The sequence below is a fragment of the Anabrus simplex genome, chromosome 5 (assembly GCF_040414725.1).
Source record: "Anabrus simplex isolate iqAnaSimp1 chromosome 5, ASM4041472v1, whole genome shotgun sequence".
Classification (NCBI taxonomy): domain Eukaryota; kingdom Metazoa; phylum Arthropoda; class Insecta; order Orthoptera; family Tettigoniidae; genus Anabrus; species Anabrus simplex.
The window spans coordinates 257,675,093-257,699,429 of record NC_090269.1 but is presented as its reverse complement, the minus strand read 5'-3'; the positions used below and the strand labels follow the sequence as shown (position 1 = coordinate 257,699,429).

The window sequence follows — 24,337 nt, the reverse complement described above, 5'->3', positions numbered from 1 at the left end:
TGACATCAATTTAGTCTTCAAAGGGCTAATTTTCATACCATACTCATTGCACCTATTTTCAAGTTCCAAGATATTAGACTGCAGGCTTTCGACACAATCTGCCATTAAGACCAAGTCGTCAGCATAGGCCAGACTGCTTACTACATTTCCACCTAATTGAATCCCTCCCTGCCATTTTATACCTTTCGGCAAAACTATAGTAAAGGGGCCTCAAGGATTAGTAATACGAGCCACCACTAGGTAGCGAGTTTGACAGTCATACTTGTAGCGCTGGGAGGGAGCTCCGAGAGGAATGACAATGCTGCCAACTGTTGCTTGGGGACCCTTGCTATCCTACAGTATTTTTTGCATTTTACAACTATTAAATGACCTTTTTTCTTGCCGTGCGGACAGTATGCACCGCGGCGATAGAAAAGAGCCTCTCGAAGGTAGTGTGGTCCCAAAGGGGCCACTATTCTCATGACAGAGATTGGCCTGGATGTGCAAAAATACGTAAAAACTAATAAATGACCTTTATTCATAATTTTTTCTTCTGTAATGATTGGTATCAAAATCTCAACCTCATCCTAGATGTCAATGATTTCATCATCTTCTATACGTCAAACAATCACAGTTATAAGCAATGGAGTATGGCGTCTAAAACAGTATTTTTGTTATAAATTTGTTATAAAAGTAAATGTACTTCTAGGGGCGGGTGGGTTGATCCCTGACAAGCGTATTGAACACATCTCTCTTCCACGATCATTTTAAGGTGAGAATAGCAGCATTTGAAGTAATATTATATGTAATAATCCTTGAGGCCCCATTACTATATTTCTACCATACGTTTCAGCAGATGATCCATGTAACCTACGAACAACAAAGGTGAAAGATTACAGCGTTATCTAACCCCTGTAAGTACCCTGAACCATGAAACATTTTTCAATTAATAACTTATAAGAAATCATGCAGTACATACAGTAACTGAGCATGGTCCTGTTTTCAAATTATACCTGTACACAATAGCTGTCAGTACATCTAAACTCTAATTGCAACCGCAACGATAACAACAGCCTTAATGCACTTTTTGCTCATTATCTCACTGGAGTAACAATACACTTTACATCTGTAAATGTAGCCCATAGTTTTAAATGAAACAGTCTCTAGAATATTCAAAACACACAATGTGATGATAAAGTAAACGAGTCTGATACCGGTATTGCATGAAAACCACTCACCTGTTCTATAAGCTGTCTGATTATATTTTCACGAGTTTTCTTTGCAGCTGCAGCCTGCTGAAGGTAGGTGGCTGGAATAAGTCTTTCTGCTAACGTAAAACTGTGACTGTTCATTTTTCCCCCTGGATTCCCTGCGACACTTTAACTCCGACTACAGCATCCGTATCATTTCTGGAAGACGGAAAAAAATAGTTAATTCTTGCATTATACACAATGAACACTCGTGTCATAGAACATAACTGTGAGAATTGATTTTTTATTAAACCAACAGAGGTAACTGCACACAAGAAAGTTCATACTTGCAATAACACATGCCAGCGGCAGAAATTACTACCCGATATCTGTGAAGACTTACACCGGGCTGAATATTAAAACTATACTGGCTTAATACAGACACTAACCTGGCTAAATCATTATTGTTCCATTATATGCTTATCGATGATCAGTCCTAATTACTGAAATATATTTTACTTTCACAAAAGCATACATCATCACCTTTACGGTGATGGATATTAAAAGTGTCAAAACTTACCACTTTTTACAATTTTCCCTTCCCACTAAAATCTTTCGCCGAATCTTAATTCACTTGTCCAGCGGTATTTCAGATTTAGCCTGTAGGTGGCCTTCAAAGTCGGTTGCCTAACGTGTAGTAGTAGTAGTCATTCATATGTTTCATCATCTTCAAACATGGCATCAGTAAGTTTACCTGTAACTTCAAGATTTATCCGATTAATTGCGGAAAGAACCTTTTGTCACACCAGAATTGGGTATGTCTCTTTCGTGCTATATCCCACATAAGACAGTTACTATTCTGTTTGGCTGATGTGAAGTACCATTGTATTTTTAATTACTATGTATACTACATGCATATTTTAAGGTTACATCACGTTGTTATACTTCGTCAATATAACTGGCATTAGCAAAGCCTGTCTAGAATCTCATATTTTACGAAACTCTCTTGTAGTTAAATAGTGATTCGTGAAACTACCGAAGGATACTTCAACAGGAGTGCAATTGAATTACTACATTTATTCAAAGCCGGGAATTTCTTCCTTCATAAACTATGATGGATAAGGAGAATTAGGCAGGCTATATCCGTTTTTTGGTACCATGTCCCAGATTAGTTAAGAATAGCTGCATGTTGCTAACCGACCATAATTGATTTGTATAGTAACACGACTAAAAAGCAAAGCAAAAGGAGTCCAAACGAGACCACTTTGTTTTTCTCGTGGGGGAGCGGGAGCAAATCGCGCACCCGCCTCATGGCGATCAAAACATGCTACATCGCCTACGACATGCTGGTATTTCTAAGAAGGAAAAAACCACAGAAGGTTAGGGAGAATTGAAACTGAAGGAAGTATCATGCTTTTCCTCACGCTGGGCATGCTACCTGGTAGGCCCTAAATATGGCATTAGGACACATGGTACTGTAGGTTGGTGATAAGGATCAGGAGAAAACTCCGTACGCAGATATAGAAAGATGCCTACAGGTAAAACCTGGAAAGTTGTAGGCCTACATTGCACATGCAAGAATGTGAATTAAGAGATTCCACAGAAAGGGTTGGTTAGGAAGAAGTATCATGCACAAGTCATCAAACAATATCCTACCCAGTCCAGTTATTCAAGGAATCAGTTTGTCCAGGCATTGTTGTGACTAGTGTGGGGTTTGCTTGCTGCCAAGCCATGCCGCGAGAGATCTTACGACCTGCTATACAACGTGGCCTCCTTGGGGTTCATCCTGGAGAATGTGGCCATACGCTCCAAGGGAGGGGACAGACACCTCTCTAGGTGCTGAGCAAGCTGTGTGGTGGTGGTGGTCCCCAGAACAGTAGTTGTGTTGTACTGGGAGCCCACACGTAACCTGACGGTGGCCCCAACTAATGTAGCAGAAACACTGCAAGAACTGTTGAGGGGGATGTTTCGATCTCACCTGATTTCTGTTACTACTGGTTCTGGCTGGCATCCTGTCTTGGTTGGTCCCAGGTTCCACGGTCGTAGTTGCAGGTGTCGCTTGTTGCCCTCATCTGATGAACTTGGTCATTCTTCTTCCTGGGCGGGCGAGTTGGCCACGCGGTTAGGGTCGCGCAGTTGTGAGCCTGCATCCGGGAGATAGTGGTTCCAAACCCCACTGTCAGCGGCCCTGAAGATGGTTTTCCACGGTTTCCCATTTTCACATCAGGCAAATGCTGGGCTGAACCTTTATTAAGACCATGGCCACTTCCTTCCCAGTCCTAGCCATTCCCTATCTCATCGTCGCCATCAGACCTATCTGTGTCGGTGCGACGTAAAGCAACTAGTAAAAAGCATTCTTCTTCCTGGTGTGGGGAGCTGTGTCTTCTTGGTAGCGGTCTATGCTCGGGGATGAAGTCTCGTCCTGGTAGTGGCCCACCTTACAGCCTAAGGGCTGTGCTGGCATGGGCACTCTCTCTGGGTGATGCAAGCTGGCAGCAGCAGCGTCCTTGTGTTGTTCTAGTTCTGTTAGGCACTTTCAGGCGCCTGCATCATGAAGGTGACGCTACCAGGCCATGAAGCTTAGGTAGCTGCCTTGGAACACCAGGGGGCATCTGTCTCCACCTCTGTGCTGCTATCCGGCACACTGTTCTGGATTGTACCTGGGTGGTTCATGCTGATGGTGGATGTTCCTGGTTGGTGGCCTGGGATGTCTGCATCCACTTAGCAAAACAGGTCCACAGTGGCTGTGTCACTCTATTGTAACGCCAGAGTGTGTTTCCATCCACCTAAGTGCTCACGTCCATGGCCTCCACTATGGCTGAGGGGCACGAGCTGGTACCAACCAACTTGTACTTTAGGTGCTTGTCCTTCCTGATTGTGTTCATGACGGTCGTGTTTATCGTCAGCATTACCTTCTTCTTGGCTTGGGTGAGTGTCCCTGGTTCTTTACCTATTCATCTTCTGAAACAGTCTGGAAAATTTTACCTCGATGGGGTCGAGGTGCTACAGATCACCAGGCTGAAAAATTATTCTGACTTGCCGGCAGGAAGCACTCCTCTCTCGCTCGCGTCTCGCAAAAAGCTTGATCGTGCGGTGGACAGAGCTGCCAACTGTTCATATAAAGAACTAGTCCTAGTGCAGCGGCGCTACTTTTGAATTTACAAATCTCGTGACAAAGCCTAGGCCTCTAGTATCCCGCGTGACACCTCCATTGGTCTGGATTGGTTAGGGTAGGTTAGTGACAAAGCCATTGCTCTGGATTGGTTAGACCATTGGTCTGGATCAAGCAAAGGGGGTCTGGGGGTGTAATCCCCCAGGTTAGAAGCCACGAAGTGGCCTTAGGCCTCTAGTATCCCACGTGACACCTCCATTGGTCTGGATTGGTTAGGGTAGGTTAGTGACAAAGCCATTGGTCTGGATTGGTTAGACATTGATCTGGATCAAGCCAAGGGGGTGTGGGGGCGTAAGCCACCAGGTTAGAAGCGACCCTAGGCCTGTAGTACCCCGCGTGACACCTCCCTTGGTCTGGATTGGTTAGGGTAGGTTAGTGACAAAGCCATTAGTCGGGATTGGTTAGGCCATTGGTCGGCTACTTGGCAGAGTTCCTGTTAAGACAAAGTTTCCTGCTAACACAAGTTTTTTAAAGCTCTACATTAAGGTGAGTTGAATAGTTCATTCTTTACAGATTGCATTCACATGTGTATTTATTGTGCAGTTGTGTATTTCTTGTGCGCGGGTTGGTAACGGAATTCATTTTACTTTACTGCTGGGAATGACGTCATATCCCATTGTGTCTCACCAATGGAAATGTGATGCGTAGTTAAGCGATGGACTGTGGTGCGTGATAAATTGTATTAGGTATAAAAGTAAAATTACTTCTGGGGGATGGCGGGTGGGTTCTTAACTGTCACAGTAACACATCTCTCCTCTGCAAGGTAATCCACTGTATTACTTCCTTATCATGCTATAAAAGTAATGTAAGTCTTACTGAATTTCTACCAGCACTGTAGGTGAAGTTATGTTATCTCCTCACCAAGCTGGATGCAGCGCATGAAATTGTGAGTGTGTCCTTCTTTGGACCATGACCTGTAGTATACCGGCGTGCTGGATTCGGCATAGATATCAAGGATAATTTAATAAAAAACCACCTATTCAATACTTTCCACGTTTAATGTGGTTATCTACATGATTTTATGTAGACTTATTTAGGTCAGGTACATGTTTCACCCATTATTTTGGGCATCTTCAGCCTGTATACAACCTTTAGGTGAAGGTTTGGAACCTTTTTAACCAATATAAACATACCAATATATGCACTATATACAATATATACAAACATTAATGAACCCTTAAGATGGGTAACATAAGTTAATACAGTTAAGTTTTAAGTTAAGGATTACATATCGGGGTTTATGTAATCCTCTTTACCAAAAAGAAGATCCATTTTAGTTTTGGACATTTTTCATATTAGATAGATTAGGACCAAAAAACTTAACTTTATTAACTTATGTTACCCATCTTAAGGGTTCATTAATGTTTGTATATATTGTATATAGCGCATATATTGGTATGTTTATATTGGTTAAAAAGGTCCCAAACCTTGACCTAAAGGTTGTATACAGGCTGAAGATGCCCAAAATAATGGGTGAAACATGTACCTGACCTAAATAAGTCTACATAAAATCATGTAGATAATAACCACATTAAACGTGGAAAGTATTGAATAGGTGGTTTTTTATTAAATTATCCTTGATATCTATGCCTAACGTCATCTTCAATACGGAACAATAATGAGAGTTATTACTTGTAATTACTTGTGCTGGATTCGCTCGGTCAGCGTGGCCCTCGGAGAATGAGAAGCCCTCCGGGTTCTCACATCCGTCCTTGATGTCCTTATAGTAGGCCTACATACTGCAACAGTCAATTTCCTCAGTCATGGCTGTAGATCCTCATGGAATAAACCTCTGAAAGAAAATAATTCTTAGAAGTACTTGGCAAATGCTCCTGGCGTGCTTAAAACCGCGCTGACAATCAGCCCTGCTGAGGACAGAGCTGAGTGATAAGGCACATAAATGTCCTTTCACTGAGTCAGCTTGCTTCTCATGATATTCAGCAACCATATGGAGGGCTTTATTTTTATTTATTTTATTTTAGTTTTTGCTTGGGGCGTCGACCCTTGTTGATCTTTTGCCCCTCCTGGCACCGTATTTTATGAACCTGCTTGTAATTGGAATGATGGTAGTGTGGAATGTTGTGTGTGAGGAAAGGAAGATTAAGGACGTCGCTAACACCCAGTCCCCAGGCCAGGGATATTAATCATTTCAATTAAAAAACCCTGACCCGGCCGGGAATCGAACCCGGGACCGCCAGGTGACAGGCGGACGCGTTGCCCCCTACACCATGGGGCCATACTTATTTTTCCATACTCCTGACATATGTTATGATGGCACCGTATTTTGTAACCTCAGGAGCAGCTCAAAGTAAGCACCTTACATACTCGCACATACTCAATGTCACAATATAGAAGTTATTTCACAACATCCACACATTTCGCTACACTGTATTATTTTGTTGCCATGTAAGTGGAGCAGTGTGATAACTAATTATTTACCGTAAGAATAGAATGTTTTCTGGAGATTTCACCACACTTCCAACCTATTGTCATGTTCTTCTCTGCCAGTTCTTGGTAGTTACTTCCTCATTATGAGCTATGCATTTACTGGTTAAAGTAACACAGGACTACTGAGCAAATGTAAAGATTTTGCATTGAATTCTGTCTCTTGCTGTTAATGATCATTGGTCTCTTAATAGAACAATTAATCTATTGGTGATATTTAGAACATATAAAATGTGTATATTAGAGAATGTATATTGTGTCATTAAAAATATTTTGAAAGATGTGGTACATAGTAATTTTTTGTTACATTCACAGGTGGGCTCCTCAGATCACCAGTGTGAGCAATTGGCAATGCAGTCAGAAAGGATTGAGCACTGCTGCTCCAGGGGAATCTGCTACTGGAGCTCAGCAGCCTTCTGAAGCAGATTTCAATTTAAAATCTGAATTTGAAAAGCTCACTGCTGAAGTGGCAGCACTTGCTGAAAAGAATCAAGAATTGGAGGTAAGTGAATGTTTTCTTGTGACTAACAGTGCTTCACATTTCAGTTGAATACAGAAATTACTCTAGTTCAGGTAATGTACGTGTAGTGACATTTATTCTTACTTAGACAAGTCTGATACATATGTCTTTCAGCTGGGAATCTGTATTAGTTGTTGAACTGTCTTGACATTGTTAGCTCTTTGTTCATCATGTACTGTTGTTAGTTACAGACGGCTTTCTCTCTTCCTTATCAGCCTATTGTATTTCATATGTGATCTTAACCCATTCGCCTCACATTTAAATACCATAGGAGTTCACTAAGAAATCACATTTAAATACCGCTCTGCGGCCGTCGTCATCACACTATTATTTAGAAAATCATACAAAACCAACCAGTAAATATTCCTTTCTGAAAATTTGCATGCATGATGAAGAAGTAATAAACTTACCAATGCCGCTATTTTAGTACGTCTGCTGGGTGTGGTACACCTCAAAACATTCTTATAAGTGAAGAGCTACGCCACACTTTTTGCACTGCCAGCAACTTTCACTTCTTTTACCCCGGCTGTAGCACACAACACACCTTCTTGTGACTTTTGATTTCTTCTCTGTAGGGGGAATACGCATGGGAAAGTGGGCCCATGATTTAGCTTGTAATCTGGTTGGGGTGGTGCTTGCTGAAGGTCGACCTCGAACCGAGTACTCCGGCAACTGAACAGTCTCTAGTAGCTGCTGCGCAATGCTAGTTCGGAAGTCCGTGTAGCTCGTCTTTCTGTTAGCAGCGATCTTGTGATACACAGTGAAGGAATTGAAAATACACATATCTAGGAGGTAAAAGAATATTTTCCTATATCCTTTCATTGTGCGTCGCATGACGGGGAACAGAGCTGTAACCTGATCCTGAAGGTCAACACCACCCATCCCCTTCAAGTATTCAAGGCCACACTTGGGCTTTATCACTTCTTCCCTCGGGGTTTGTCCTCTCTTTCGTCTGAGTTTGCCTGTCCCTGTCATGTCAGCTGATTTGTGTTTAGTGGTGAGAAAGCAAACATCCTTGTTATCTTTCCACTTCACACACAACATACTGTTGGCAGCCCACGTCTCATACTCTCCACGTTTTAGTTTCTTCTTACTGATATCGCGAGGCATGTCTTTTCGGTTCTGTCTAACAGTTCCAATTACATTCATCTGCTTGTCGTGTAGCCTTTTGAATAAATCTGGGGAAGAATACCAGTTATCTAAAAACAATGTATGTCCTCGGCCTAACAAGGGTTCACACATGTTGAGCACGACGTTTGTACTCGCTGGCAGACTTGGATCCGTTACATCATCACCTACATAAATTTTGAAAGACAGACAGTAGCCAGAACTTGATTCACAAATTTTGTAAATTTTTATTCCAAACCTAGAACGTTTAGACCTATTACAGTGGACATATGAAAGGCGGCCTCTAAATTTCATTAGACTTTCATCTAGAGCAATGTCTTGTGAAGGTAAATATAATTCTGAAAATTTGGAGCAGAAATGTTGTATTATAGGCCTAATCTTTCTTAGTTTGTCACTACTATCGACTTGTTCATCGTCAACAAAATGTAAAAATCGTGAAATTATAATAAATCTTCCCCTGCTCATGGTTTCACGAAAAATAGGAGTGTTTATACACCTGTTTTTACTCCAGTACAACTGTATTCTTGACTTTCGCACTTGTGACATTAGTATAACTAACGCAAAATATGCCCTAATTTCGTCGGGTGTAGTCTCAAACCATTTGTCATCGTCTTTCAACTTTTTTCTGTCAGGATTGCTCAACTGTTTTGCTGCATATGAATTTGTCTCGACAGATATATTGTCAAACAAAGGGTTCATGTATTCACAAAAAACTGAGAGTTCAGATAGTGGCTGCGTATCAAACTTTTTCAATAAATTTTCACTAACCCCACTGTATTCACTAAACTTACGTACAACAGGTTTATTGTCACTTTTTGTCCAGTTCCAGTCAGTCAAGTTAGTCTGTGCCGAGGTACGAGCTCGTTTCGAAAGACTCGGCACACCGTCGTTATTTGCTTCACTTTCCGTGTCATCAGAACTATTATATGCATCGCTAGTACTCGAACTAAGGACTTCAGGGTCTATTTCGTCGTCACAAACATCACTGCCTTCAGTATCACTCTCTAAAACACTATCTATTAGCTTTCGTATTCCTTCTTCATCAACACCAGCATATCTGCTTGACGCCATGATGGCAACTGACATGAGCGAAATTATGTGAAAAAAGATTCTCTTATCTCTTGTTCCGGAAGTGTGCGAGAACCTGGTGAAAGGGAAAAAACCGAAGCCACATGTGTAAACTTCAGCTCAGAATGCATACAAGTGGCGTCTGTGGGTTATTGACTGAACTATATGGATTGATGTACAGCTGTACATCACCACGAGCAGAGCTCGTCATTTGATTCATATGCCACGAGTAACTGTGACGAGCTAGGGTCGTCAAATGATGCGATTGGGTTAAGGCCCGGTTTCATCAACACTTGTTAAATATATACTAACAGGTAGTTAGTTAATATGGAGTTAGAAATTTAACATCTTGTTAGGTTTCTTGCGTTTCATCAAACTTTTCTGGTGAAATGTTAACTAATCGACTGTTAACTCTCTCAATATGGCAAACTGGTGCGAATCAAGGTGGCAGTGGTACAAACATGCTGTTTTACAGCGCGCTCCGATGCGCTTTTGTTTGAGCACAGCTGTAAAATATGGCGCGTGAAGTGAAACGAAATCGTAGTTCTAATTTTTCCTCCTTCGAAAAAAAGTTGTTAATTGAATTAGTTAGTAAATATATATAAGTTATTGAGTGCAAGCGCACAGATGGCTTAATGATAAAAGAAAAGGACGAGACGCGGGAAAAGTCCGCGAGGGTTTCAATGGGGTAAACAGATACTTTTTTTAGCGGGTATCCGCTGTCACCTAACAAAATCACTTCGTTTATTGTTCCACTTCAAACTGTGCTCCGATATGGGAGTTATTAAATATTGTATTGTCGTGTGCAGAATCAGACCACCTAGCAAGTATATCCCTGATTTGGAGGTTAGGTTCACTAATCACCTGAACATTAACATTAACAGAGAAATAACCCTTTCGATTACGATATATTTCGGCCCAATTGCCTCCAGGTGATTGGATTCTTACATGTGTGCAATCTATTGCACGTAGAACAAACACCAGGGAAAAACAGTGGCTTTAGAAATTCCAGCATTGTCTCCGGCCATTATGTGAAAATAACCAGTAGTAAAAACTCATTATGTTATCAGTACCTGCAACATTGGAGAAAGAGGTAAGTTTCTCTTCGTAGGATATTCTAACCTCACTTGAATTTCGTCAACAACCTTAGCAACGACTGTTTTCGATAACCTGTATCCATGAAGAAATTTCGGATCCGTCATATTTTCAAAGTCATTACGTTGCTGAATTCTTCTTCGATCAGGATTGTTTTGTAAAAGATCTAAATAGAGCAATTCCGCCTCGAAAGCGACATTCACAGCAGCCATTTTGGAACAGGTTGCTAAATGCTCATGTTAGCCATTTAATATTGAAAATGGCTGATGTTAACTTTAATACGCAGTTTAACATTTGTTAATGTTAACATTTGTTGATGAAACGCAAATTTTCTTAAATCGTATGTTAAAATGATTTAACACCTTGTTAAGTACTAACATGTGTTGATGAAACCGGGCCGATATACCAGTATGTAGCCGGAAGCAGAAGTTCAAGCTAAACTAGATCTTTGGCAAGAAGAATTTGAAAGAATGGGAATTATCATGACCCGAACTAAAACCATCTCTTTAGTGATGAGTCGAAACCCTGAAGCAGTCCACCTGTGAGTGCAAAATGAAGAAGTAGACATTATTAACAACTTCACGTGCTTAGGGAGCTTTGTTTCTTTTGACAATACCATAAACCAAGAAATAGGCAATAGAATACAAGCTGCATCAAAATTCTCCATTCATCAATTACTTTGGGATGACTCATTTCCCCAAGCTTGCAACCTCACGCTGTACAAAACGCATCTTGTACCAATTCTAACATATGGACTAGAAGCAGCGTTGACTAGATCCACACTAAATCGCCTATAGGCCTCTGAAATTAAGTTCCTTCGGTCATGTCTGCAAAAGACAAGGAGAGACAAAATAAGGAATGAAAGTATTCGGCAACAACTTGGATTGGACAGGAGCCTGATGGAAACCTTAAAATTAAGCGGATTACGATGGCATGGACATATGAGAAGGATGACTTCAATTAGGACCCCAAGAGCATACTATGAAAGGAATGTAGTTGGTAAGAGGCCCAGAGCAAATTTTCAAAGACCTTGCCAAACGTGATGTAAATTGGCAGCAAACGGTAGAACTTCAGCTGTGGATGGACAGGACGAACTGGAAGAGGTTTGTAAACACCCGCACCCAGCTTGATGAAGCAGAAAATCAATGATGATGTAGCCATTTTGAAAAGTGTGGGGCAGAAGGTGGAAGTAACTGCTGTATTGATACAATTGCCATCGGGGACAAAACAAAGCGGAAATCATTGACTCTATGATAAGGTTTGGAGACTCTGTTTCCCAGCCAGATGACGTAGATAAAGAAAAGCAGGATATATATGCGCCAACAATACCCTACTTCCAGAGAGCCTATAGCATCAGGAACATAAGAGTAAGAGGACTGCTCCTGGGTGCTAGAGGGACCATCCCCAGAAATTTTGTCGAATGGTGCCAATCGTACAGACTGGGCAGAAATCCTCAAGATAGACTTGTTATGATTATAAAATTCTCAGTTGCAATAATGCGAAACCATTTGTATGGAAACATAGTATTTAATTTTCTCCTGACAGCATCAAAAATGTTCATATTCATCTGTACATTTACATTTCTTTTTTGAATCCAACAATTTGGTTTTCTTTTCAAATAACTAGTGAGCTATTCTGTGTCCTTTGGCAAACACATATTGGTGTCAAAATAAATTAATGAATAAAAATGATTTCAAGTGCTTGCTAAAGGATCACTCTTCGTGAGAAAATCAAATGGCTGTTTCCATTGTATTTTCCATTAAACTTGTTGGACGTTGTTGGCAATGTACTGCACATTATCATTTTAAGCAGAATAAATTATAATCAAGTAATGTAGCCATTTAGAGCTAGTCGTTTTTTGCAAGTTGCTTTACACAGATAGGGCTTATGGCGACGATGGGACAGGAAGGGGCTAGGGATGGGAAGGAAGCAGCTGTGGCTGTAATTAAGGTACAGCCCCAGCATTTGCCTGGTGTGAAAATGGGAAACCACGGAAAACCATCTCCAGGGCTGCCGACAGTGGGGTTCGAACCCACTATCTCCCGAATACTGGACACTGGCCGCACTTAAGCAACTGCAGCTATCGAGCTTGGTAGCTACATTTTTAATATATTGCTATGTATGCAAGACCTGTTCATGAACATTTGAGTGGTGGATTACAGATTATAGATAGATCTGAAGAAGGTACTCTGTCTCTTTGGTAAGCTTGCTGCCTTAAACCCTAATTTTGGCTTTCAGATTAGAGGAATTCTTCCTGTTAGTGACAGTAGGGGTAGATCATTATTTGAAAGATGGAGATTTGGGATTATGTGGTATTATGTTGTTGTTTTTTTTTTAAAACATTAATTTGTCATATAGCACCTGGGTTTTTGTACTCAAACAGTGACATAACTCATCACTTAATTTCAATTTTGTGTCCTATGCACACTGTTCTGTGGCTGCCAACATATCCATACACAATGCTAACCTCTGATTTGATGGAAATACTAATGAGAATGCCTTATTACCAGTAATAACTCCTAAGACTTACTGTTGGTGGCTTACAAAAATCTATACGTATAGGCCTATTATAAAAATAAAATCACTTGTAGGTGTGTGTCTGTATTTGTGGCAGCCAATTTTGAGAACTGCCAACATATTTTGATGCTATTTTCACCATTGTTTTGAGCATTTATTGAGAAAGGTTTAAGTGTAATCTACATCAAAAGGGAGCTGAGCATTGGCTATTTTATTGAAGGGAAAATGGCCATCTTAATGCTTTTTTGGCTTACGATGCCTAAACCTTAACCTCTTAACTGGACATGACGTATATATTCGTACGCTGAATGTTAAAGGGTATTGGGCGTGATGAATATATAGTACTCATCTTTTACCGCGAATATCTCCTGGGTATGACGAGCTACTTTGTTGTGTCGTGCATTGTCGTCTTAATTTATGTTTTTCCCGCACGATGGCACCAAATACCACATCACGGTTCTTGAAGCTTATTTGTTTTTATTTTACAACTGTGCGGTGCTACTTGTCTGCAGTAGGCCAAATACGGCAGTATCTAGTTCAAAGCATAAGTTTGAAACGCTCGAAGAAGACGAGATTATTCAACACTTAGAGAATGATTGTGACAATTTATCTTCTCAGAAATCCGAAGATGAGTGGTTTGATACAGATGAAGGAGAGTCTGATAGTGAAAGTGGTTCAGAGAATGATACTGAAGAACAAGTTGAACAACATGACGAATCAGATGAAGGCGAAGTGCTAGACCTGTTTCAACCTTTCCCGCCACGTGGTGTTCCACGTCAGAAATTCGCATTTTCTGGTGCTAGTCGTGTAAATGTGGACTTTGACGATGAATCCAATGTATTGGAATTTTTTGAACAGTTTATAGGTGATGATATGTTTCAACTTATTGCCGACCAATGTGTATGCTAAACAGTTTTTAGAAGTCCATCCAAACTTGAAACCACGGTCACGAACGATAGATTGGGTGGATACAAATCACACTGAGATAAAAACTCTAATTGGACTTATAATGCTGCAGGGGATAGTTCATAAGCCAGAAAACAGTATGTACTTCTCAAAACGGGAAAGTTATTTATTTAGCGTATGATGAATACAATATTATATACAATATATACAACTACCATCTCAAGTTCATAACTAAAGTTCCATGTCAAAATTTAATAGCCAGAGAAGAGCTTCGTTTGAGACACAGTTTGTCTTCTATAGGGCCTCTGTAACCACGCAAAGGACACTCAAATGCAATGTGATCCACTGTCTGCTCCCCTTGTCTGCAGTCATATTGCGGTGATGTCTACCATCCCCATTGGAAGAGAGTGGCTCCACATCTACCTTGGAAAAGTATCGCAACCCCTTACTTTTTGAAATTTATCTCTGAGAAAAGATTTCATCTTATTTTATTATTATTAATACAACCTTCCCCATGAGGAGGCTACCACAAGGACAAAGTATATCAACTACACAGTATTTTGTCTTCTATGTTTGCTAATATGCCAGATAGAAATAGCCATCACATGGCTCAGGAATAAGTTTGGAACGAATTTGGAATGTGGCATGATGTATGGTTCTTCGAGTGTTATATAGATGGTTGTGGAGTTTGGTTACTGAACCTCGTATTGCAGCGATAGCGATGTCGTGAAGCATGTCCGGTTGAGACCGAGAGAATCCCATACCTGTACAAGAAATTTAGGGATTGTGCCTTGAGCTCCGATCATGAGTTCTTAATCCTAACCTGCACAACAAAAAGCTCTATAAAATTCAGCCGGTACTTGATCGCTTACAATCAAGATTTTCTTCCTATACACTCCTGAGCAAATCATGTGTGATGAGTCCCTCCTTCAGTGGAAAGGACTATTGGGCTGGGTGCAATTTAATTCCATTTAAAAGAAGCAGATTTGGCATGAAATTCTATAAACTTTGTGAAAGTGGGTCTGGTTATCTGTGGAATTGTGTAGTTTATACTGGCAAGATATCCTTGTGTGAATAGATCGTCCAGAATTGTACTAGAACTTATTCACAACCTTCTAGAGAAAGGGTATTGCCTCTATCTTGACAACTGGTATACTAGTCCAAGACTAGTAGACACATTGTGTAGCAGAAACACTGATGTTGTAGGGACTATGAGAATCAACAGAAAGGAATTCGGAGACACAGTGCAGAAGGGGGAAACAATAGCAGCCTTTCGTAAAAAGACAAAAGGGATGTTACCTTAGTTAGCACAATCCATGATGACAACATGAGCGATGTTCGGACAAGGTGAAGGGTAATCCATAAACCATTCCTTGTTCTAGATTACAACAAAAATATGAGAGGAGTGGATAAAAATGATGGCCAAGTTCCCAGCTACAAACTTGCCAAAGAACGCCTAAAGAAATATTAGTTGATGGATCTGGCGTGTTTGAATGTGTTTATAATTTTATCAGAAAAAAGGATGCCGCCTACGTAGACTGGACTTTTAACTGATCTTAGCAGAGGACTTATCTTCAACCGGTGGAGTGGTAGAACAGCAGCCAAAAGGGCGTCCTTCAAAATCACCAACACCTTCTCGACTACTGGGGCACTGCTTTCCCGATTTTGTTCCAGGTACATGGAAGAAGAGACCCACTAGAAGATGTGTAGTGTGTTGGAAGAATGGAAAGAGGAAAAAGTCCACAATCTGGTGACCTGATTGTGAGAAGGCACTTTGTGCTACAGCGTGCTTCAGGCAGTTTCATACAGATAAATCACTGCAGTTCTAGTGAGGTAAATGATATAACTGACCGTGAAGTTAATCTAATATCTTTCACAATGTCACTAGCATGATGTGTAATTCATACATATTCTTTCTTTTATTTGTTTTAATTTTAGGTACAGTACTAACATATGAACAAAACACTCAAATTTCAACCAGGTAATTGACCTTGCAGTTAATGTAAAAATGGTTAAAAATTTCTCTAACATTAAAATTAATTAATTAAATAAAGCTCTTTTATTTTACTTTTTGTATCACAGATGAATCGTATTAATGATATTACTAACTTTTCTGCCTATCCTGCCGTGTAAAAACAATCTGATGAAAAAATACATGGGGCAGGTTACACCAAGCACATCGATAATACCCAGTTAAGAGGTTAAATGGTAGAATCCATGTCTGGAAGAAGTTCTTAAAAAAAAAAAACCTTCTCTGATAGTACCGGTATATCTTTTCTTTGCCCCCATTATCCCTTTGTGATTGGGTGGCATGACCATTATCTTCCATTTTTGTCCTATCTCTGTTATCCTTTCTTGGTCACTTCTTTAGCCATCATGTCATTCTGTATGTCTCACCATCTGATCTTCTGCCTTCCTCAAGATCTGGTGCACTGAAATTCTTCAGACCCTGCCCACTTGTTTGGTGCATTCACCTCAGACCACATTACATGGCTGTACAACCTCAGTCTGTACTGTCTCAGAATCCCTGTTATTTTTTCCAGTCCTGCCATCTTTTTGTTGTTATTGTTTCTTCTCCTCTCTTTCAAAGAGAGATTCCTATTGCCCAACACGTTCTCGTTTCCATCTTGTCCAACCATTGCCCTTCAGTCTTCCTCAAAGACCATACCTCTGCCCCATATAATTTCACTGGGTGAATTACTGACTTTTAAATCATGAACTTTATCTAAACTGGCATCCCCTGTCACAGTCTATTCCTACCATCTACCTCCTCTTTTTTCAACCAGCATTTACTTTTTCATGAACTTCTGTTTCACATCCTCTCTTATGATCGATCTTCACACCTGGGTACTTGAAGTATTCCACTTGCTTCATTTGACTCTCCTTCCTGTCTACACTTTTGATGCCATTTCCTCCTCTCTTGCTGCTTACTGTCACCTCTCGTCTTATTTTTGCTGGAAAATGTAGCCGTCGATAAGCATTTTTATGTTGTAGTTTGGAGTGAGAGATCAGCCCTAACATTAGAAACCATATTTTGAGATTAATCTCATAAACCTTATCAAAAGAAATTGTTGATTCACCTCAATGATGTTAAGGTAAAAATATGCTATACAGTTTATAATTTTTATGACTATTCTGAATTTTAATGCAAGCACAGGAATAGACTGGGAGAAAGGAGCGAGCTAACAGGCAGGTGGCAAGTAAGGCCATGGAAAAACATTGCACTGAATCATATACCGGGTGGTCCACCAGCCCCTTGCGATCCGGGTTTATGCATCCCTTTACATTTACTACAGTTCTGAAAGACATCAGTCCCTCTCACTAAACTGGGGTAATATAAAGAAATGTGTGTTTAGGTGTAGAAGACAGCAGAGATCGTGAGTGCCACTATTAATTCATTATGGGTACCTGAAATGAACCCACAAAGCAAGTACAGATAGGCAGAACATGTACTTTAAAACATGAGGTGGACGCACAGACTGAGAGCATGGTACTGTATAGGCTGGGAAGTGGGCGCCGTAGGTCAAGTGTCGCAGTAGCTCACATGGCTAGCGGGCGGGGAGATAGGGGAGATATGTGATAGTGGACAGTGCTCGAGGTAGGAGGTTCGAATCCCACATAAGAATTTTTTCTAACAGCCACTTGTCTGGGATGTGGTAAGGTTGCATACTTCATAGCTTCCAAGGACTGATTTGTTTATTTCACCCTGTAACAGACCCTATGTATCGTTGCATTGGATATGGTGCTGGTTTGGACGAGGCTGAGGAGATGATGGTCTGTGGCTAGTTAGCTACATCATACATGTTCCAAGCTTCGTAGACCTTTGGTAGGGCAAAGTATGCCCCATTAGAATGGTAACAACATGCGATGGCAGGTAAGTATGTACCTGCACGAACTCCCCTCCTTTGAAGCAATTCACAACACAGTTAATTCACTGCCTTGAGATGTATTCCAGCAACGAGTATGTGGATATATTACTTATCTATGGAGAAGCTAGACAGAATGCATGGGCTGCCAGGCGCAATGCCTGTACCAAGAACGCTATCCGGATAGACGATAACCGACGGACATGACATTTCGGAGTGTAGATAGATGCCTGCGGGATACTGCATCCCTGGGAAGGACACGGGCTGTTCGAGATCATCCTGTGACGTCTGCTGACAATGAAGAGGTCGTATTTGATGCTATCCAGCATAACCCTCATACTAGCACACGGGCCATTGCACAGGAGACGAGCATCAGTCAAGGATCTACTGTGCAGATACTGCATACCCACCGGTTTCACCCATACCATCTGCACTTAAACCAGGAGCTCCAGGGTCATGATTTCGATGCCCGGATGACGTCCACAGCATATGAACACTGTTCCTACTTTTCTAGCGACTCTCTCATTTACGGACTAAGCATGATTGCACATCAATGGAACCAGTAATCGCCATAATATGCATTACTGAAGTGTGGATGATCCCCATTGTGTGCGACAGACAGCTTTTCAGGTACAGTGGGGCGTGAATGTATGGTGTGAAATCATGGGTGATCACGTCATCAGTCCCCATTTCTGTGAGGGCCACCTGACCAGCCAACGCTGCTATCTGCGGTTTCTCCAAGATGAACTACTACTGTTTTTGGAATGTATACCACTCCTTGACCGCTGCAGGATGTGGGTTCAATATGATGGAGCTCCACCGCACGCAGCGGTGGTCGTCCGTACCCACCCCCATGCGATGTATCCTGATAAATGGATAGGATGTGGAGGTCCTGTCCCCTGGCTCGCCAGATTGCCTGATCTTACGCCCCCAGATTTTTTTTTCTGTGGGGCCATGTAAAACAACCAGTGTTTGCACAGGAGCCAGCCAGTCCTTGACACCTTAGACAGCTCATCACCGAGGCATGCCGACCCGTTTTGCCAGAGATGTTGCAACAGGCCAGACGGTCCTTACAACATCGCGCACAGCTCCGTATCGACAACGGAGATTGTCAGTTCGAGCAGGAGCTGCGTTAAACAACGTGGATAACTGAAATCCTATCAATGTTTCCTAGCCTCTATCAGCCCAGCTCCATACCAACGGCTCTTTACAGGGCCAAATAAACAAATCAATCTGTGGAAAGTATCTGTATTAAGTATATAACCTTGCCACATCCCAGGCAACTGGTTCAAAAAATACTTGCATGGGACTTAAACCTTCTAACACTTGAGCACTCAACTCAAGGGTAGATCATGGGAGACTACTGGCAAAAATGAGTGCAATTGGACTAGAAAAAAGAGTGACTGAATGGGTGGCTCTGTTTCTAGAAAATAGAACTCAGAGAATTAGAGTAGGTGAAGCTTTATCTGTCCCTGTAAAAATTAAAAGGGGAATTCCTCAAGGCAGTATTATTGGACCTTGATATGTGTAAAGAAGTGGAATCAGAGATAAGGCTTTTCGCAGATGATGTTATTCTGTACAGAGTAATAAATAAGTTACAAGATTGTGAGCAACTGCAAAATGACCTCGATAATGTTGTGAGATGGACAGTTGGCAATGGTATGATGATAAACGGGAATAAGTCAGGTTGTGAGTTTCACAAATAGGAAAAATCCTCTCAGTTTTAATTACTGCGTTGATGGGGTGAAAGTTCCCTTTGGGGATCATTGTAAATACCTAGGTATTAATATAAGGAAAGATCTTCATTGGGGTAATCACATAAATATGATTGTAAATAAAGGGTACAGATCTCTGCACATGGTTATGAGAGTATTTAGGGGTTGTAGTAAGGATGTAAAGGAGAGAGCACATTTGTCTCTGGCGAGACCCCAATTAGAGTATGGTTCCAGTGTATGGGACCCTTACCAGGATTACTTGATTCAGGAACTGGAAAAAATCCAAAGAAAAGCAGCTTGATTTGTTCTGGGCGATTTCCGACAAAAGAGTAGCGTTACAAAAATGTTGCAAAGTTTGGGCTGGGAAGACTTGGGAGAAAGGAGACAAGCTGCTCGACTTAGTGGTATGTAATACCAATATAATGGTCTGTTATTGGACATTATAAATTTTCCAGCTAACTCATTCTTGGTTGCCTGCGTTTCGCCCTCATGTGCTAAGTTAGGCTCGTCAGTTGGGACTTAGCACACCACCCAAGACGCAAGGCTAGTGCATACCATGGAGCCCACTGCATAGGCTACTTGAAGCCACCAGCAGTGCCAATGCACTATGAGAGCTATGTCTCATTTTCAAAAATTGATGCCTGCCTGGCCATCAAGTCCCAACTGACGAGCCTAACTTAGCACACGAGGGCGAAACGCAGGCAACCAAGAATGAGTTAGCTGGAAAATTTATAATGTCCAATAACGGACCATTATGTTGGTATTATAAATTTACTCATTCAGGACAAATATTTAAGGTTCCCTATGGGAATCAACATCTACACCATTTGATGGCCAGGCAGGCATCAATTTTTGAAAATGAGACATAGCTCTCATAGCGCATTGGCACTGCTGGTGGCTTCAAGTAGCCTATGCAGTGGCCTCCACGGTATGCACTAGCCTTGCGTCTTGGGTGGTGTGCTAAGTCCCAACCGACGAGCCTAACTTAGCACATGAGGGCGAAACGCAGGCAACCAAGAATGAGTTAGCTGGAAAATTTATAATGTCCAATAACAGACCATTATATTGGTATTATAAATTTATTCATTCGGGACAAATATTTTAGGTTCCCTATGGGAATCAACATCTACACCATAAGTGGTATGTTCCGAGCTGTCAGTGGAGAGATGGCGTGGGAGGACATCAGTAGACGAATCAGTTTGGATGGTGTCTTTAAAAGTAGGAAAGATTACAATATGAAGATAAAGTTGGAATTCAAGAGAACAAATTGGGGCAAATATTCGTTTATAGGATGGGGAGTTAGGGATTGGAATAACTTACCAAGGGAGATGTTCAATAAATTTCCAATTTCTTTGCAATCATGTAAGAAAAGGCTAGGAAAACAACAAATAGGGAATCTGCCACCTGGGCGACTGCCCTAAATGTAGATCATTAGTGACTGATTGATTGATTGATTGATTGATTGATTGATTGATTGATTGATTGATTGATTGATTGATTGATTGATTGATTGATTGATATCACACATCCTGCTGCGCACTAATCATGTGATCTGCTGCGACACTTGACCTAAGACGCCAACTTCCCAGCCTATACTGGCCACAGACCATCATCTCTACATCCCCATCCAACCAAGCACCATACCCAATGCAACGATACATAGTCTTTTACAGGGTCAAATAAACAGATCCGTCCTTGGAAGCTATCAAGTATGCAACCTTATCACATTTCGGGCAACCATCTGTTAAAAAAAATTCTTGTGTGGGATTTGAACCTCCTACCTTGAGCACTGTCCACCGTCACATATATTCCCGCCTGTTACCTCTACTACAGTGGTAACACCAAACAAGGCACAAACACAGTTAAAAGGAGAAGGTAAGACCACAATACACAATATAAGAAAACGCTACACACTCGGAAAAACAGTAGCTGGCATTACGCGGATCTCCAACAAAACAGGTATGTAAATATCAGTAGGGCCAACTAGTGAACAATAAACCGGGAAGGTGAAAAGGCTGGGAACCTACCAAAGGCATGGACATGGCTTAGATAGCGGATTCCGAAAATAAATCACAGTGATCCTTGGATTTGAAAAATATATTTACAAAATAATTTTACAAATACATTCCAAATACAATTCCAAGTTACGAGCTATAAGTTCAGTGATATACATAGCTTATTTCGTAGCAGTGTAAATTCAAATTTCAAATCAACTATACATCTAGTTACCAATGCAGTTGTACAATGCAAATTTACAGTGGTGTGAAACAGGTTATCCAAAATCTAGCATACCTCAAGTGATACAGAACTACAATCTACATATTTTAGTGAAACAAGAAATAGGAATGCCTCGGAAACGAACAGGTAAGCCCAGCTGAAAAACTAAGGCGTCATAAGTAACTAATTTGGTGAATCTAGGCGAGGTTAGGGCAGACTCCTGTATGAAAAGCAAATCGGAACATTACAGAAATTTTGGCAGGAAAGGAATTCAAGAGTGCTTACCCGAGGAGAGTGCCATCCCGGAAACCGGGGGATGTCAACCAGATAGGCTGCTCGCAGACAGATAGACCAAGACCGACAGAATTCAGGATACAGAATTCATTCGAACACTGCCTCGCTCTCTATTGTACCAGAAAGTTTTTGGGGAAAGGGCATGAGTAGGACCTCAGGGAGTGGAACTTGGTTTTGGAGACGATACAGAGTAGAATAGACTCGCAGAGCGAATAATAGATGGTTAAAATTTTTTTTAAACAATTTAATAATTCTTCACCCTGCAATATGATTATTGGACTCAAATCTGGCATTGAAATTAAAAGTTTGAACGTAATCTTCCTGAATTATTTTCATGAAAATTAAATGAATATCGCTGGTTCCAAAGTCTTTCATATGTGAGAAGACGAGGTATTAGATTTCCACCTAAAGTCTTTCTAAATATGAGCATACACTTGTAATTGCAAATTGACATAAGAAATTAAATTTCTATTAAAAGTTTTCAGTTTTTCAGTTTGTAAACCTTGATGTATAGCACACTTGAAAAGCCTAAAGTCTTTCTATGAGATATGAAAATTAAATTAATCACTTCTGAGAAACTATGAGAACTCTGAAATATTTGTTCACACGCGGCACTGAAGTTTCCACTGTTCAAAATGAATGAGAAAATTTTTGTCAGTTTGTTACTACTCACTTAATGAAAGAAATGTTGCTACAAATGTTGAAGGATGGACATCTGGAATGTTCCGTGGAGAATCAGGATCGGCGATGTTCCCTTAACACACCATGTTGATGTCCCCGATGAGGTGATGACGGCTGGAACTGGATCGTGTAGAATTGCAGCTCGTTAAGGTGATCTTTGCACACGAAAAATTCACTTAGTGCGAGTAGTTATCACCGACACTGTCATTTACTGTTGAACACAGTTTATGGCGTAATTGAACTTTAAGACGTTAAATGAATAATCACAGTCCTTCCTGTATGAAATACTATTTAAAGTCGTTACTGAAACGTCCATAATTACACAGTTCACACTTGAAAAGGCAAATCATAGTCTATAATCACAGTCTTTGAACACGGTCATTAAGTCACTAAGGGTTATTTTCTGATTATCTTGTTATTATAACGTCATATTACCTCAGAAAAAGTTCTTAGTATTCACCCAGATTACTACTGTAAGTCGTATACTAATATGGCGTGAATAAAGAAATACAGTTCAGTACTCGAAAAGAAATGAGTTCTGGTAATTCCACATATTAGTTCCTGTAGAAGTTCAATATCATGTGAAGTAAACTAAGTCTACACGTATTGAACGTTAAATATTTGGTATTTGCACTTCAATAAGTTCACTCGTATTATATTCTCAAATGTCTTTAGAATTAGACTGTAGTCGCGACGTGATGTACTAACTACAGTGCGACGTTTTTTTATAATTTTGTCGGCGATATAACTTCATGTTCCAGAAACGCGACGGCAAGTATTTTCACCATGACTGCGCGAACATACTGTACGCGGGTCGGTCTCTCCTCTGTCTCACTCACACACATCTGTGTACTCGTCCTTGTACTGCGCTGCTCTGCTTGTTAGCCTTGACATATATATGCTGGCGCTGGGAGGGGTGGTTTCTCTTGGCCATGTGACCGTGAGTGTATAGATTCCTTAGACTTTAAATTATTGTAACTCAACAACCATGGGATGGATTAATTCGAAATTCACAGGGATTAACTTTTATGACGTCCGCTACAATTCACCGTTTGTCCCGTTGAAATTGGTTAAGGCTATGAAAAGCTTGCGAAAAGAAAATTCTTTTCGAGAAATATCTCTAGGGGAGGTGAGCTTCGAGCGACAGGTGACGTCACTTGACTTCGCCTAGTGCACTCGTGAAGTCTGGTACCTGCTGGAACATTCCTTTATTTAAATGTTCGTACGTCGGACGGATATTTTATGCTGGAATAACGTTTCTTTCAATTGATATGGGCCAGGACATAGGCTTTCCTGGTACACTATATATAGGAATTTCCGGGCTTGGAGCAGCCAATCAGCGTACTTGAGTTCCCTATCGCCACCTAGACTCACCAATCACAACCTTACTTTTGATCGCGAACTTTGACTAACATTCTAGAATACGCCTGATCGCGAATGTCGTATTTCCAGAACAGTCAGAAATATTTTCTAGAATACATTACCCACAAAACAACACACCCTGTTCCATAATTCATGTGACTTTCTGGATCCTTCCAGGAAAT

General features: G+C 40.9%; 2 protein-coding genes across 4 annotated transcripts in view; one reads left to right on the top strand and one right to left on the bottom strand.

Moving 5' to 3' along the window:
- Positions 1 to 1,721, bottom strand: part of SecS (Sec synthetase) — a 180,303-nt gene extending 178,582 nt beyond the window's left edge. Inside the window, exons 1-2 of the mRNA XM_067147362.2 lie at positions 1,619 to 1,721; positions 1,218 to 1,388 (exon numbers count right to left, since the gene is read on the bottom strand). Coding sequence (XP_067003463.1) covers positions 1,218 to 1,331 — 114 coding nt within the window. The 5' untranslated portion in view covers positions 1,332 to 1,388; positions 1,619 to 1,721. The remainder of the gene's footprint in view (positions 1 to 1,217; positions 1,389 to 1,618) is intronic.
- A 98-nt stretch (positions 1,722 to 1,819) lies between these two features.
- Roe1 (grpE protein homolog, mitochondrial Roe1) overlaps positions 1,820 to 24,337 on the top strand; it is a 129,808-nt gene continuing 107,290 nt past the window's right edge. For 2 of the 3 annotated variants that reach the window (XM_067148491.2, XM_067148490.2), the window contains exons 1-2: positions 1,844 to 1,984; positions 7,102 to 7,288. In XM_067148491.2, the coding sequence (XP_067004592.2) occupies positions 1,905 to 1,984; positions 7,102 to 7,288 (267 nt within the window). In that variant the 5' untranslated portion in view covers positions 1,844 to 1,904. Of the gene's footprint in view, positions 1,985 to 7,101; positions 7,289 to 24,337 lie in introns of all 3 variants that reach the window. The other variant, XM_068227609.1, reaches the window with a different exon arrangement.